The sequence below is a fragment of the Scyliorhinus canicula genome, chromosome 19, assembly GCF_902713615.1.
Source record: "Scyliorhinus canicula chromosome 19, sScyCan1.1, whole genome shotgun sequence".
NCBI lineage: Eukaryota > Metazoa > Chordata > Chondrichthyes > Carcharhiniformes > Scyliorhinidae > Scyliorhinus > Scyliorhinus canicula.
This window is the reverse complement of record NC_052164.1, coordinates 3,288,207-3,300,941: the sequence shown is the minus strand read 5'-3', so window position 1 is coordinate 3,300,941 and position 12,735 is coordinate 3,288,207. Positions and strand designations below refer to the sequence as shown.

Sequence of the window (12,735 nt, the reverse complement as noted above, 5' to 3'; positions counted from 1 at the left end):
GGAGGAAGGGAAATAAGAGGTAAGATTAGGCATGGTTTCATTGAATGGCAGAGCTGGTCTGCTGCTATTCATGTTCTTAATTGAATTGGGGGTGGGGGGGGGGGGGGTGCACAGAAATGGATGACATAATGAGGGGGCAGTTCACATAAATGGATGATGTAATGGCGAGGGGCGGAGAGTGCACAGAAATGGATGACGCAATGACGAGGGGGCAGTGTACAGAGATGGGTGACGTACTGGCGAGGGGTGGGAAGTGCACAGAAATGGATGACGTAATGGCGAGGAGCAGGAGTGCACAGAAATAGATGACGTACTGAGGAGGGGGCGGCAAAGGCACAGAACTGGATGACGTGCGTACACAGTTTTCTATGACGCGGCTGGGGCGGGCACAGTGACGGTTGGGAGAGCGATGGCGGCGGCGCCGAGCGCGGAGGAGGCGGATGGTGGCGATGCCGAGGCCGATGTGTTCGACTCGAAGACCCACTGCCTGGAGCTGTCCCGCCGGCAGAACGAGCAGAGGAAGCGGGGTTTGTTCTGCGACCTGACGCTGTCGGTGGGCGGCCGCGAGTTCCGCGCCCACCGCTCGGTGCTGGCCGCCGCCACCGAGTACTTCGAGCCGCTGCTCGGCGGAAACTTCGAGGAGTCGCGCTCGGAGCGGGTGGAGATGCGCAAATGGAGCACGGAGCCCGGGCCCGACCCCGACACGGTGGAGGCCGTCATCCAGTACATGTACACCGGCAACATCCAGGTGTCCACCGGCACCGTGCACGAGGTGCTCGAGCTGGCCGACAGGTGAAGCTGCACCCCGGCTGTGATGTCCCGGGGCGGGAAAGGGCGGCGGCGGCGAGGAGGGATAGGGAGGAAGGGGGAAGGGGAGAGGGGGGAAGGGGGAAGGGGAGAGGGGGGAAGGGGAGAGGGAGGAAGGGGGAAGGGGAGAGGGGGGGAAGGGGAGAGGGAGGAAGGGGGAAGGGGAGAGGGAGGGGGAAGGGGAGAGGGAGGAAGGGGGAAGGGGAGAGGGAGGGGAAGGGGAGAGGGGGGAAGGGGGGAGGGAAGGGGGAAGGGGAGAGGGAGGGAAGGGGGAAGGGGAGAGGGAGGGAAGGGGAGAGGGAGGAAGGGGAGAGGAGGGAAGGGGGAAGGGGAGAGGGAGGGAAGGGGAGAGGGAGGAAGGGGGGAGGGAAGGGGAGAGGGAGGAAGGGGAGAGGATGAGGGGCGGAGGGGAGAGGAAGGGGAGAGGGAGGAAGGGGGCGGAGGGGAGAGGGCGGAGGGAGGAAGGGGGGGAGGGACGGCAAATCCGAGGGGGGGGGGCAGATAGAGAGAGAGGGGGGGGGGGGGCGATTCGGTCCATTGAGTCTGCACTGACTCTCTGAAATATTATTCTACCTAGTCCCACTCCTCTGCCTTGGCCCTGTAACCTTATACATTTCCTCTTTTCAGATAATCATGATCCAAAGTTTTGTTAACCAGCCTTTCACGTGGTACTTTGTCAAATGCTTTCTTAAAATCCATATAGGTAACATCTGTGGTTTTCCATTCATCAGCCTTCACTGTTACATTTTTAAAAGATTAATTAGATTTGTCAAGCAAGACCTACTTTTTACAATCTGTGAGCTAATTCTGCTTACTTCATTTGAATAGCAATTGAAGATGGGAACAGTTAGTGGGGTGAATGGAGCAAATGATGAGGTAGAGCTGGGCATCTTTGCGTAACATGTGAAAGTTGACTCCATTCGTCTGGCAGAAATGCCAACTGTTAGCATGCAGAGGACTTAGGTGGGCATAGTGCCCATACAAGTATGGATGAGGAAACCATTTGAGGTAAGAGGTCTGTTGTAACTGTTAAGCTTGGAAGCAGGAGAATATAGTGTACAGGAGTGTTGTGGAGGAGAAACCGCAAAGGGGCCTGGAGTGAACAACCATGACAAAGGCAGCAATAGAGCAGGCTGTAAATGTCTGAGACTTTTGTACTGTTACTACAAACATGAGGTGCGTTTTTGATGCCCTGCATTACTATTACAGAATAACTTTTGGTGGAAATGGTTCTGTGATGTGAACCTGCTAAAGCTTTTATTCCACATTCTGGACCAAAGGATAAGTGTGTAGACCTCTAATGCTGTGCAAGCATCTGTACAGGCCAGATATTCTGCTGCTGGCTGAAAGATAATCATTGCATACTCACTGTCAGAATTGGACAGCGGCTGGCTTCCTCGTGACAGCCATGCAGATCCCGCCATTAGGCAGCCATGCAGATCCCGCCATTAGGCAGCCATGTAGATCCCGCCATTAGGCAGCCATGGAGGTGAGGAAGGAGCAGTGCTCTGAAAGCTAGTGTTTGAAACAAACCTGTTGGACTTTAACCTGGTGTTGTAAGACTTCTTACTGTGCTCAGCCCAGTCCAACGCCGGCATCCCCACATTATGTTTAACAAGACATGATTACTTTGCGGAGGCATGGAGTAAAATTGCTTTGATTGATATTCCCTAACCACTATTTCTTACAATATGAAGTTTGTGTTAACTTTAATTTCTAAAAATGTTAAGCATGTGGCGCATTTGTTTTCAATATACTGCCCATTTGTGGCATTTACAACATTTTCCAAAACTGCCATTTCCTTGTTCCAGGTTCCTCTTGCTTCAACTGAAGGAATTCTGTGGGGAGTTTCTAAAGAAAAAGCTAAACCTCACCAACTGCGTGGCAGTTCATAGTCTGGCCCACATGTACTCCCTGGACCAGTTGGCATTGAAAGCTGCAGACATGATCCGCAGGGATTTCTCCAAGGTGGTACAGGATGATGAGTTCTATACACTGCCATTCCACCTAGTTAGGGATTGGCTTTCGGACTCTGAAATCACAGTGGACTCTGAGGAAGTTCTTTTTGAGGCTGTGGTGAAGTGGGTGCAGAGGATACCAGAGGAGAGGGAGAAGCACTTTGAGGAGCTGTTCCAGTTGCTGCGGTTGCCTCAGATGAAGCCCACATACTTAACCCGGATCATCAAATCTGAGCAGCTCGTGGCTGATAATGCCAGCTGCCTCCAGCTTGTTTCAGAAGCAGTGGAAGGTCATGCACTGCGGTCAGAGAATCTGCAACCTGCAAACCTGGAGCACTGGGCGTCTCATGTTGTGTCATTCCAGCCTCGCTTTGGGCAGAACATGGACATTATCATGGTGGTGGGTGGTGTGTCAGAGGGTGGAGATTATCTGAGTGAGTGCGTAGGATACTTCATTGATGAAGATCGATGGATAAATCTCCCCCACATTCACAATCACCTAGATGGCCATGCTATGGCCATCACAGACTCCCACGTGTACGTGGCTGGCTCCATGGAGCCTGGATTTGCAAAGACAGTGGAGAGGTACAGCCCTAATAGGAACAGCTGGGAGCAGGTCAACAACCTAATCACCAGGAAGCATTCCTTTGGCCTGTCAGCAGTTAAGCAGAACTTGTATAGTATTGGGGGACATGGTAATTTTAGCCCGGGGTTCAAGGATGTTGACGTTTACGAACCTGAACAGGACAGGTGGCACCATCTGGAGTCCGCTCCCAAAATATTACGGGATGTTAAAGCCATCAGTGTGGAAGATCGTTTTGTGTATGTCACTGCCCGCACTCCCGTGGACACCGATAATGAGGATGGACTGGAGACTATAAATGCAAAGTATGATACTGACACGAGACAGTGGCAGGACGTGGAATCTCTGCCGCTCCTTGATAACTACTGCGCCTTCCAGATGGCTATTGCAACCACAAACTTTTACCACACAGCCTCCTGCTGCCCCAAGTGTTACCCTGTGACAGATGGTGAAGCAAAGCAGAAAATCTCCAGCATGACAGCTGATGAAATCTTGGAGAGTTTACCACCTGAAGTGCTGAGTATTGAGGGGGCGGCGATTTGCTACTTCCGTGATGATGTCTTCATAATTGGTGGCTGGAAGAACAGCGATGACATGGACAAGCAGTACCGGAAAGAGGCATACCGCTATTGCTCAGAGAGGAAACGCTGGATGCTGCTGCCTCCCATGCCCCAGCCGCGGTGCCGAGCAACCGCTTGCCACGTCAGGATACCTTACAGGTACCTGTACGGAGTTCAAAGATACCCAATGCCACAGAACCTGGCCAGGCAACGAGAACGGCTGCAGCAGATGCAGCAGTTGCATCGGCGATCTCTAAGCCTCAGGCGGCAACTGCAACCTCAAGTGGAATGTTAACCAGAAGCACTTCTGGGTTGGTTAAAAACCTCCCCCAAAAATTCCAGTCCAAGTCTGATTCTCTACAGCTTAATATAATTTGGAGGTTAGTGCTAACTAGAATTCCTGCCTCTCCAAAACTGCTGTGACAATACAGATTATATAGGCAGTTGAAAGTTGGGGCAGAGTTTTCAAACTCAACTGTTCTATAATAGAAATGAGGGTCAGTTTCATACCAAATGGACTGAATCAGACATCAAATGAGACTTGTGATGCATTCCTGTCATTAGCTCTTTCACTCTCCCTCTCTGGGTTTTGCCATACAATGAAAAAAATATTCCCCAAACTATGGGATTAAACCACTTTAGGATGGTTCACTACATCTTTTTCCAAAACATAGCTTCTTCCCATTCCACTCCATCTCCAGCCAAGTCGATGTATGCCATGTTTTTTTCATGTCTTGCCTTGGTTTATCCATGTAACATTCCCTATTTTTGTTTTTTTGCATCTCCATCCCTTGTTGAGACCACTTTTTACCTCTTGTTCCAATAACCCCATGGTTATTTAAACATGCAAAAATTCCAGTTTTCTTAACATGAGGCAGCAGGGGGAACATGTTCTGTAAAGCCATAGTAATTTCCTTAGGGTGTCGCTCAATGGTGTAGACATGGCCACGACTACTTTGCCTCGCTATATGTGGTTGTGTGGCAGCTTTCTTCCCTATCTGTTCTGATCAAAAACAATGGTGATGGTAGACTGGAGAGCCAGTCTGATAGATTCCATTCTCCATAGTGCCTGAGAGCACGTGGAACCAAGCCTTGGAATGATCTATAATTTATCGGGAGAACAGTAAGGTTAAATTTGTTGGATTTTTAATTTTATTAAAGTCGCTCAACTGACATGAGACCGTGATAATTTACCCTGGGTTTTCCGGTCATGACCCCTGAAATGGAACGGGCTCAGTCAACCGTTGAAAAACCAAGACTAGATACTAACCAGCATAGGATTCCCTAAGCACTTTGGTTATTGCAGAAAGCACTTTAAACTGATGCTTGTTAACTTTAATGGAGCACACAGTGAACACCATTATTAAACCACACTACGATTAAATCTCTAGGAAATGGATTTTAAGTTTGTCCCTTTAAAGTACTTGTCATTCTGTCATGATCAGTTTTTTAGTTTTGACCAAACTACAGGTCGGCGAATACAAATTCATTGGTCCAGGAACCTGGTATGTGGCATGTTATAGTGTATGACTTAGATCTTACTTTTGGCTTTCAACTTTGACTGTGCAGGAAAGAGCTCAACTTCCTACTAAAGGGTTTGACGGAGTTACAATGAACATTTTGGGGTTGCACAGGGTTACTGCTCTGAATGATTGTAGACCCATGCAACCTTTTCTTTTTTTCTCTCCCTTATTTGCGACACTTGGTCAGAGCTGGGAATTATGGTGAGCTTTACATTGGATTCAGTAGCATTTGCCTGTTATGTGTATATTTAATTGAACTCTGTACTGTTCTAATTGATTGAGACTCTGCAGACATCTGAACAGTGAGCTATGGTTAAGATTTTCCTTTGCTCCTTACAATAGACAAGTAGCAACTACACCACCAAATCCTATGTGTAATCTATTTAAGCACTTTGTTCCGACAGCTACTACACTTAAAAATCGAGGAAACACCGAAATATAAGGATGTTAGGTAGTTCTGTCATACAACTCGGTTATGTTTCCAAGTTGTAGTGAGCTTGGAGTATAGCTTTTGGTTGTAGTGTCTCCTGTGGTACTGTCACTTTCTGCTGTGCTGTGTATATGTGTATCCTGACTTGTAAGACTGAAATGTATTTTCCATGTATAGATTTATATATTTCCATTCCTTGTTATCCTCAAATGAGGGAGCTACCTAAATTTAAACTGGCTGGCCTAATTTCTGTATCAGAAGTCACTTAGTTTTAAGTAGTATACGTAATTCAAGTAGAAGATTTAACGTGTGTTTTGTAAATCCTGTTTGTAAGATGGCTTATCAAAGCAGGTCCAGCCTTTGTTTTGTGGGTATGGGCCATTCTTTCATCAGCCTGTCTGACGGGGCTGTTACTTTTCTGAGGAAGATGTCCTGCTGGTGACACAATGCCTGCACAGTTCCTTTTTTTCCTAAATGAAACTTTTATAACCTCGCTTTGATATATAATTGGTGTTGTCCCAATATTTGTTCATAACAACTGGTCTCCAAAACTGAAAGTTTTTGGTGCTGCACCAGTCACCATTTGTATTGTGATACTTAGGCCTTTGCAGGACTGTAACACCAAATCCCCAAAGTTAGGGCTGACACCAAGGAACCAGGTTTCACACTGCTGGTATTTTCTTTTCTGTTCTGTTCAAATTTTAAGTTAAATAAGAACCATTAGTATCAAGTCACTAGACTTTTAGCATGTGTCCTGTCAAGGGTAGGATTGTACTTAAGCCAGTACATTTTAGCGTTGTGTTGTGCTCTGCTTGTCTGATACTGGTAGGCTGAATTAATCTCATTATTCCTTCACTGCCAGTGGCCCACTTGTAACCTCAGAATGCTCTCTACACTGTCACAAGCCAGTTTGGAAGGACAGGTTCTGTAATTGTATTGCTGAGGTGAGCAAAACTTAAATGTTCTCTCCATTACACTTTGCTGAAACTATTGTGAGCTCCATGGCCACTGTGTGCACTATTTCCCTATCATCATTTGTGCACAATCCGAGTGTTCCTGGGCTGGGATTTCTTCCTCCTTGTACCAAATTATATTCCTACATTGAACCATCCAGAGGTAATGCTAGTGATACAATGGAGGCATATTTTTCAGAGGGTTCCATTCACTGTTTGTTGAGTGGGGAATTTCTGCCCTGGGAAAGCCATGCATGGGTAGTGTAAACTACACAAGTGATCCAACTCCAATGTCAGACCGACTTGTGCTGTTCAAAGGTAAGGCTCTGGGCCAGATAAAAGATTTCAATTACATTCTCCCAACCTCAGAAATTATCTTTGTGCAGTTTGAAACCAGGCTCTGGTGTCTTTGTGTACTTAAATACTCTGTGCTAATGAGGCATTTTATTTTTAGATTCAGCACATGCAGTGTCACAAGTGGTGGTAAGTGATACATCAGCATGGTTTAACAGGAGAGGTATTCTGCTTGTTTAGCATGGAGCACTAAACACAGAATGAGAAATGTTTTGCTGCACCTCACTTTATAATCCCTAAAGAAATTCCAGCTTCAGTAAGAATCTGGTTCCTTCAGGCTTGATGTCCAGCATGAAACCTTGCCTGCAAACAGTCCAGTACCAAGGCCTCTTGACATTTATAATATCCACATCTGATTGTGATCTAGATTTGAAAGAAAGTTTTGTTTTAATGTGTTCTTCTGCACCTCAGAAATGCCTCCAAGCATTTCATCTTCAGTTTTGGAATTCATTTTAATTGTTCTTTTGGAGAAACGATGGCTGTCATGACATGTACAGCAAGATCCATATCCATAATAGCAAGCCTGACTGGAAATGCCAGTTAATTGGTGATCAATGACAAACTACCCTTAATTTCAACATCCTTTGATGGTGTTAGAAAACTTGGGTAGCTGTTGAAGCATCACTTTATTCGGAGTGAGAGTCCCTTAAATTGTTTTTTAGTTACCTGTTTTGATGTGATGCAAACCTTGATGCTCTACTCTACCATGTCCTTGATGTTGCCAGCTCAGCCATAGGGTATCTGATCAGCTAGTGGCACCACATTGTGCACACTGAGTATTTTATACATTCCTGTGAGCTTGTGTCCAAGTTAACATAGGTGTGAAATCTACTCTCCGCACTGACTGATGAGATGGACAGAGCCTGGCCTCGGTCAGTGAGGAGAATATCATTTAGGATGTCTGAAATAACTTCCTCTATTAACATCCACACAATCATTGGCTTGTTGAATATTTTAACATTTGATTTCTTTCTGGGCTAAATCGCTGGCTTTTAAAACAGGCCAGCAGCACGGTTCAATTCCCGTACCAGCCTCCCCGGACAGGCGCCGGAATGTGGCGACTAGGGGCTTTTCACAGTAACTTCATTGAAGCCTACTTGTGACAATAAGCGATTTTCATTTTTTCATTTCATTTCATCAAATGCTCTCTGGACAAATTTATTAATTAAAAAAAATGCTCTACATGGACACTCATGCTGCTGACAGTTCCCATTCTGCTGTTCTGAAGTGTAGAATTAGCAGAGCTAAATCTGCATTAGTACTTAGTTCAAAAGACTAACCGTAAGTGATTCTTTAGAGGTTTGGAATGGGATGGGGAAATGTGTGATGACTCCCAGTTGTGTTTGGCTGCTGCATTCTCGGGCTGCACCGATTACGTTCATTAGTTTACTGACTTCCTGTTTCCTTGGCTGATCTGTACATTATTATTTAAGTATTTTTACTTACTCAACCCCATCTTAGTTATTTCACCCTCATTGTTTGTCTGAAACACAGGAAAAGTGTTTGTGTGTGAGAAAAATGTCTGGGGTTTTATCTCCCTCTGCCTAAGGAGATATAGCATTTTGCTGTTGTGTAGTGAGGGAGGGGAGTGAGGTAAGAAAGTCTTTCAATTCTGATGTAGGCTCTGCTTTGAAATCTGAACACTGTATACGATCTTTTATTCAAACATAAGGTCCGTTCCAGTTTGTCTCCATCATTGTTGGGTGTTCCTGTTGCTCTTTTTCAACAAAGCTTTGCCTAAGTGGACTTTCCCCCACCCTTAAGTGCATTTGTGCAGCTGGCTGGGCACAGTGTGATTGTGTCTTGTGATGAATTCGAGGGAACAGTGAAAGGAGTATCTTTCAATTGAGGGGTATTTGTTTTCTGCCTGACACCCTTTAGAATATTCACACACAAGGTTGTCCAGACTTGACAAATTAATTCTAATGAGCACATGCATGTTTACTGTGTGTTCAGCAATGTGATAGTCATCCACTCTTGTTTTTTTAAAATATTAAACAATAGCTTGTCAATAAAGGAAGATTTTATCATGAATTGTGTGTTTGCTTTCTATAGGGGTGCTGGCGATAGTAGTGTGCACAATTGATATAACAATTAAATCTCAACTATCTGATTCACTACATTATCTGGGATTGATTATAGTAGATCAGATTATCCAACTTTTTTGGAAATAGAGCAAAGTATCTGCAAATGCCAGAGTGTGGAACACATGGTCGTGCAGTATTGCAAGATCTATACAATAGGACAACCAACCTCTCTTATCCCTCAACCTTTCCTTCTGATGTCCCCCTCAGTCCTGGAAAATAACTGCAGAACTTCCAATGGGTAGTGTCCTAGACCCCGCCATCTTCAGCTGCTCATCAATCTTTCTCCACCATAAATGCAGAAGTGTGGGTGTTTTCTGATATTCTGCTCAGCGCCATTCGCAATTCTTCCGATACATGTCCACGTCCATGTGCAGCCAGACCTGGGGACTATCCAGGCTTGGGCTTATAAGAGGCAAGTAACATTCACGCCTCAAGTATCAGGCAATGACCATCTCCCTGTGTTAATTAACGGCATTACTATTGCTGAATTCCCCCACTATCAACATCCCTGAACTGGACCAGCCATAAAAATACTGTGGCTCCAAGAGCAGGTCAGAGACTGGGGATTCTGTTGCAAGTAACTCCTCTTCTGACTTCCCAAACCCTTGTCTGCTATCAACAGGGTACAAGTCAGGAGTGTGATGGAATACTTTTCACTTGGGCTGGTTGAGTGTAGCTCCAACAACACGAAGCTCAACGCCATCTAGGTCAAAGTAATCCCTGTGATTGGCGCCCCATCCACCATCTTTAAACATTCACTCCTTTCTCCACCAACGCACAGTGACAGCAGTGTCTACCATCTTCAAGATGTAGCAACTCACCAAGGATTCTTAGGCAGCGCCTTCAAATCTCCAGCATCTGGAAGGGCAAGTGCAGCAGATACCTGGGTACACCACCTGCACGTTCTCCCTCCAAGCCGTGCACCATCCTGACTTGGAACTATATCGCTGTTCCTTCACTGTCGTTTGTTCAAAATCCAGGAACTTTCTAAGAGCACTGGATGTATCTGCACCACATGGACTGCAGCCTTTCAAGAAGGAGACTCATCACCAGCTCCAGGGCAATAAGTGTTGGTCCAGCCAGTGATGCCTACATCCCGTGAATGAATAAAACTAAGTGGTGACGCTCCTGTGTCTTTTAATTAAATAATTCACTGGAATGGATGTTGCTAGTGAGCCCAGCATAAATGCTCACCCTAATTGCCCTCAAGAAGCTTGTGGTGAGCTGCCTCCATAGGGAGTTTGAGGTCAGTCATGTTACTAGGAGTTCGGAGCCATGCATGAGTCAGACCCATGGCAGATTAAAGGACATTAGTGAACCACATGTTTTTTTTAATGACCCAATAGTTTTTTTTCAATAAATTTAGAGTACCTAATAATTTTTTCCAGATAAAGGGACTATTTAGAGTGGCCAATCCACTTAGCCTGCACACCTTTGGGTTGTGGGGGCAAAACCCATGCAGACGGGGAGAAGGTGCAAACTCCTCACAGTGACCCAGAGGCGGGATCGAGCCTGGGTCCTCGGTGTAGGCAGCAATGCTAGCCACTGTGCCACCCACAACAATCCAACAGTTATGATCACTTGCTGATTCTTTGTAATTCCAGATTTATCTCATTTACCCCTGCTGCCAATGTCGGATGTGAATTTGTCACTCGCTATTAGCCCATGCCTCCTGGTTACTAGTCCAGTAAATAATCTCTGCCACCATAATCCTTTTTGGGGGATTTTTTTGTCTTTTGGGTATAAATTAAACTTTTGACTGCAATAAGGCTGTACCAAAAAAAAGACGTTTTGGTTCCTTTTAAGTTCAGCTTCATGGATGATTATAAGAAATAGTCGTTCATTCAGTCCATTTATCCTGCTCTGTCATTCAGTAAGATCATGACCAGTCTAATTGTGATCTTTCCTGTCCCCCATAACCCTCGACTCCCGTAGATCAAAACTCTTGTCTTAACACAACCTTGAATACATTCATGATCCAGCAGCCTCCACTGATCTTTGGGGAAGAAAATTCCAAACACCAACCTCCCTCTGAAAGAAGAAATTCCTCCTCCTCCTCCTCACGGGGACTCCTTATTTTAAACTGTTCCCCCTAATACTAGATTTTGCTTCCCCGCTCCACAGGAGGTAACATCCAGCATGTACCCTGTCAATCTCAATCTTGGATTTGTTTCAAGAAGATAGGCCCAACCTGATAAACTTTTCCCACACAAGACGGCCTCTTCATCATAGGAATCAGCCCAGTCAACCTCTGAACTGCTTCCATGCAAGAAATACCCCTCAAGTTGGTGAACAAAACTACCCTACTGTAGTGTCACCTACAGTTGTAGGATGATTACATAGAAAATAGAAGCAGGAGGAGGCCATTTGGCCCTCCTGCAATCTTAGTAGCATCTGAAAACTTGCTAATCAGACCTGCTACGTTTTCTTCCAAGTCTATATATATATATATATATATATATATTACAAACAGCAGAGGTCCCAGTACGTGTCCCTGCGGAACACCACTAGTTACAGACCTCCATTCGGGAAAACACCCTTCCACTGCTACCCTCTGTCTTCTATGGCCAAACCAGTTCTGAATCCATCCAGCTAGTTCACTCCTGACCCCATGTGATTTAATCTTTTGCACCAGCCTGCCATGAGGGACCTTATCAAATGCTTTACTAAAGCCCATTTAGACAACATCCCTTCCCATGTCAATCATTTTTGTCACCTCAATTAAATTAGTGCGGCATGATCTGCCTTGTACAAAACCATGCTGTCGCTAATAAGACCATTCGTGTCCCAATGTGCATAGATCCTATCTCTGAGAATCTTTTCTAACAATTTCACTATCACTGATGTTAAACTCACTGACACTACCTGGGTTATCCTTGCAACCCTTCTTAAATAATGGTACAACATTGGCTATCCTCCAAACCTCTGGGATCTCCGCTGTGGCTAATGACACAAAGATTTCTGTTAGAGGTCCAGCAATTTAATCTCTTGTCTCCCTCAGTAATCTGGGATAGATGCCATCTAGCCCTGGGGATTTGTCTACCTCAATGCTTTTTAACACACCTCACACTTCCTCGTAATAATGACCTGTTCTAAAGTGTTTACACATCCGTCTGAGACACCAGTTAGGAAGGCAAATGCAATGTTAGCATTCATGTCGAGAGCTAGAATACAAGAGCAGGCATGTAATTCTGAGGCTGTGTAAGGCTGGCCAGACCCCATTTGAGAGCAGTTTTGGGCCCCATATCTAAGAAAGATGTGCTGGCCTTGGAAAGGGTCCAGAGGTTCACAAGAATGATTCCTGGAATAAACAGCTCGTCATATGAGGAGCGGTTGCGGACTCTGGGTCTGTACTCGTTTGGAGTTTAGAAGGATGAGGGTGATCTTATTGAAACTTGCAGGATACTGAGAGGCCTCGATAGTGGATGTGGAGAGGATGTTTCTACTAGTAGGAAAGACTAGAACTCCGACTGAAGGGAC

At 45.5% G+C, this 12,735-nt stretch overlaps 1 protein-coding gene across 5 annotated transcripts; it reads left to right on the top strand.

The window, feature by feature from the left end:
• The first annotated feature begins 375 nt into the window (after nt 1–375).
• On the top strand, nt 376–9,202 carry klhl11 (kelch-like family member 11). 5 transcript variants are annotated; one of them, XR_005458153.1, is made up of 4 exons: nt 376–792; nt 2,619–4,288; nt 5,619–5,632; nt 7,269–9,202. XR_005458153.1 is itself a non-coding variant. In XM_038778691.1 (2 exons), exons 1-2 carry the CDS (start codon nt 410–412, stop codon nt 4,201–4,203), a joined length of 1,968 nt encoding a protein of 655 aa, XP_038634619.1. In that variant the 5' UTR covers nt 376–409; the 3' UTR covers nt 4,204–9,202. The 5 variants fall into 5 exon arrangements, 1 of the variants encoding a protein (XP_038634619.1); XR_005458154.1 differs by lacking the exon at nt 5,619–5,632; XR_005458151.1 differs by having other exon boundaries at nt 5,619–9,202.
• Nucleotides 9,203–12,735: the final 3,533 nt, after the last annotated feature.

Bases quoted from the DNA above. Each gene is read 5' to 3' on its own strand.
- klhl11 (XM_038778691.1), top strand. From the start codon at position 410: ATGGCGGCGGCGCCGAGCGCGGAGGAGGCGGATGGTGGCGATGCCGAG. The intron at 793-2,618 runs GTGAAGCTGCAC...TCCTTGTTCCAG, and splicing joins GTGCTCGAGCTGGCCGACAG to GTTCCTCTTGCTTCAACTGA.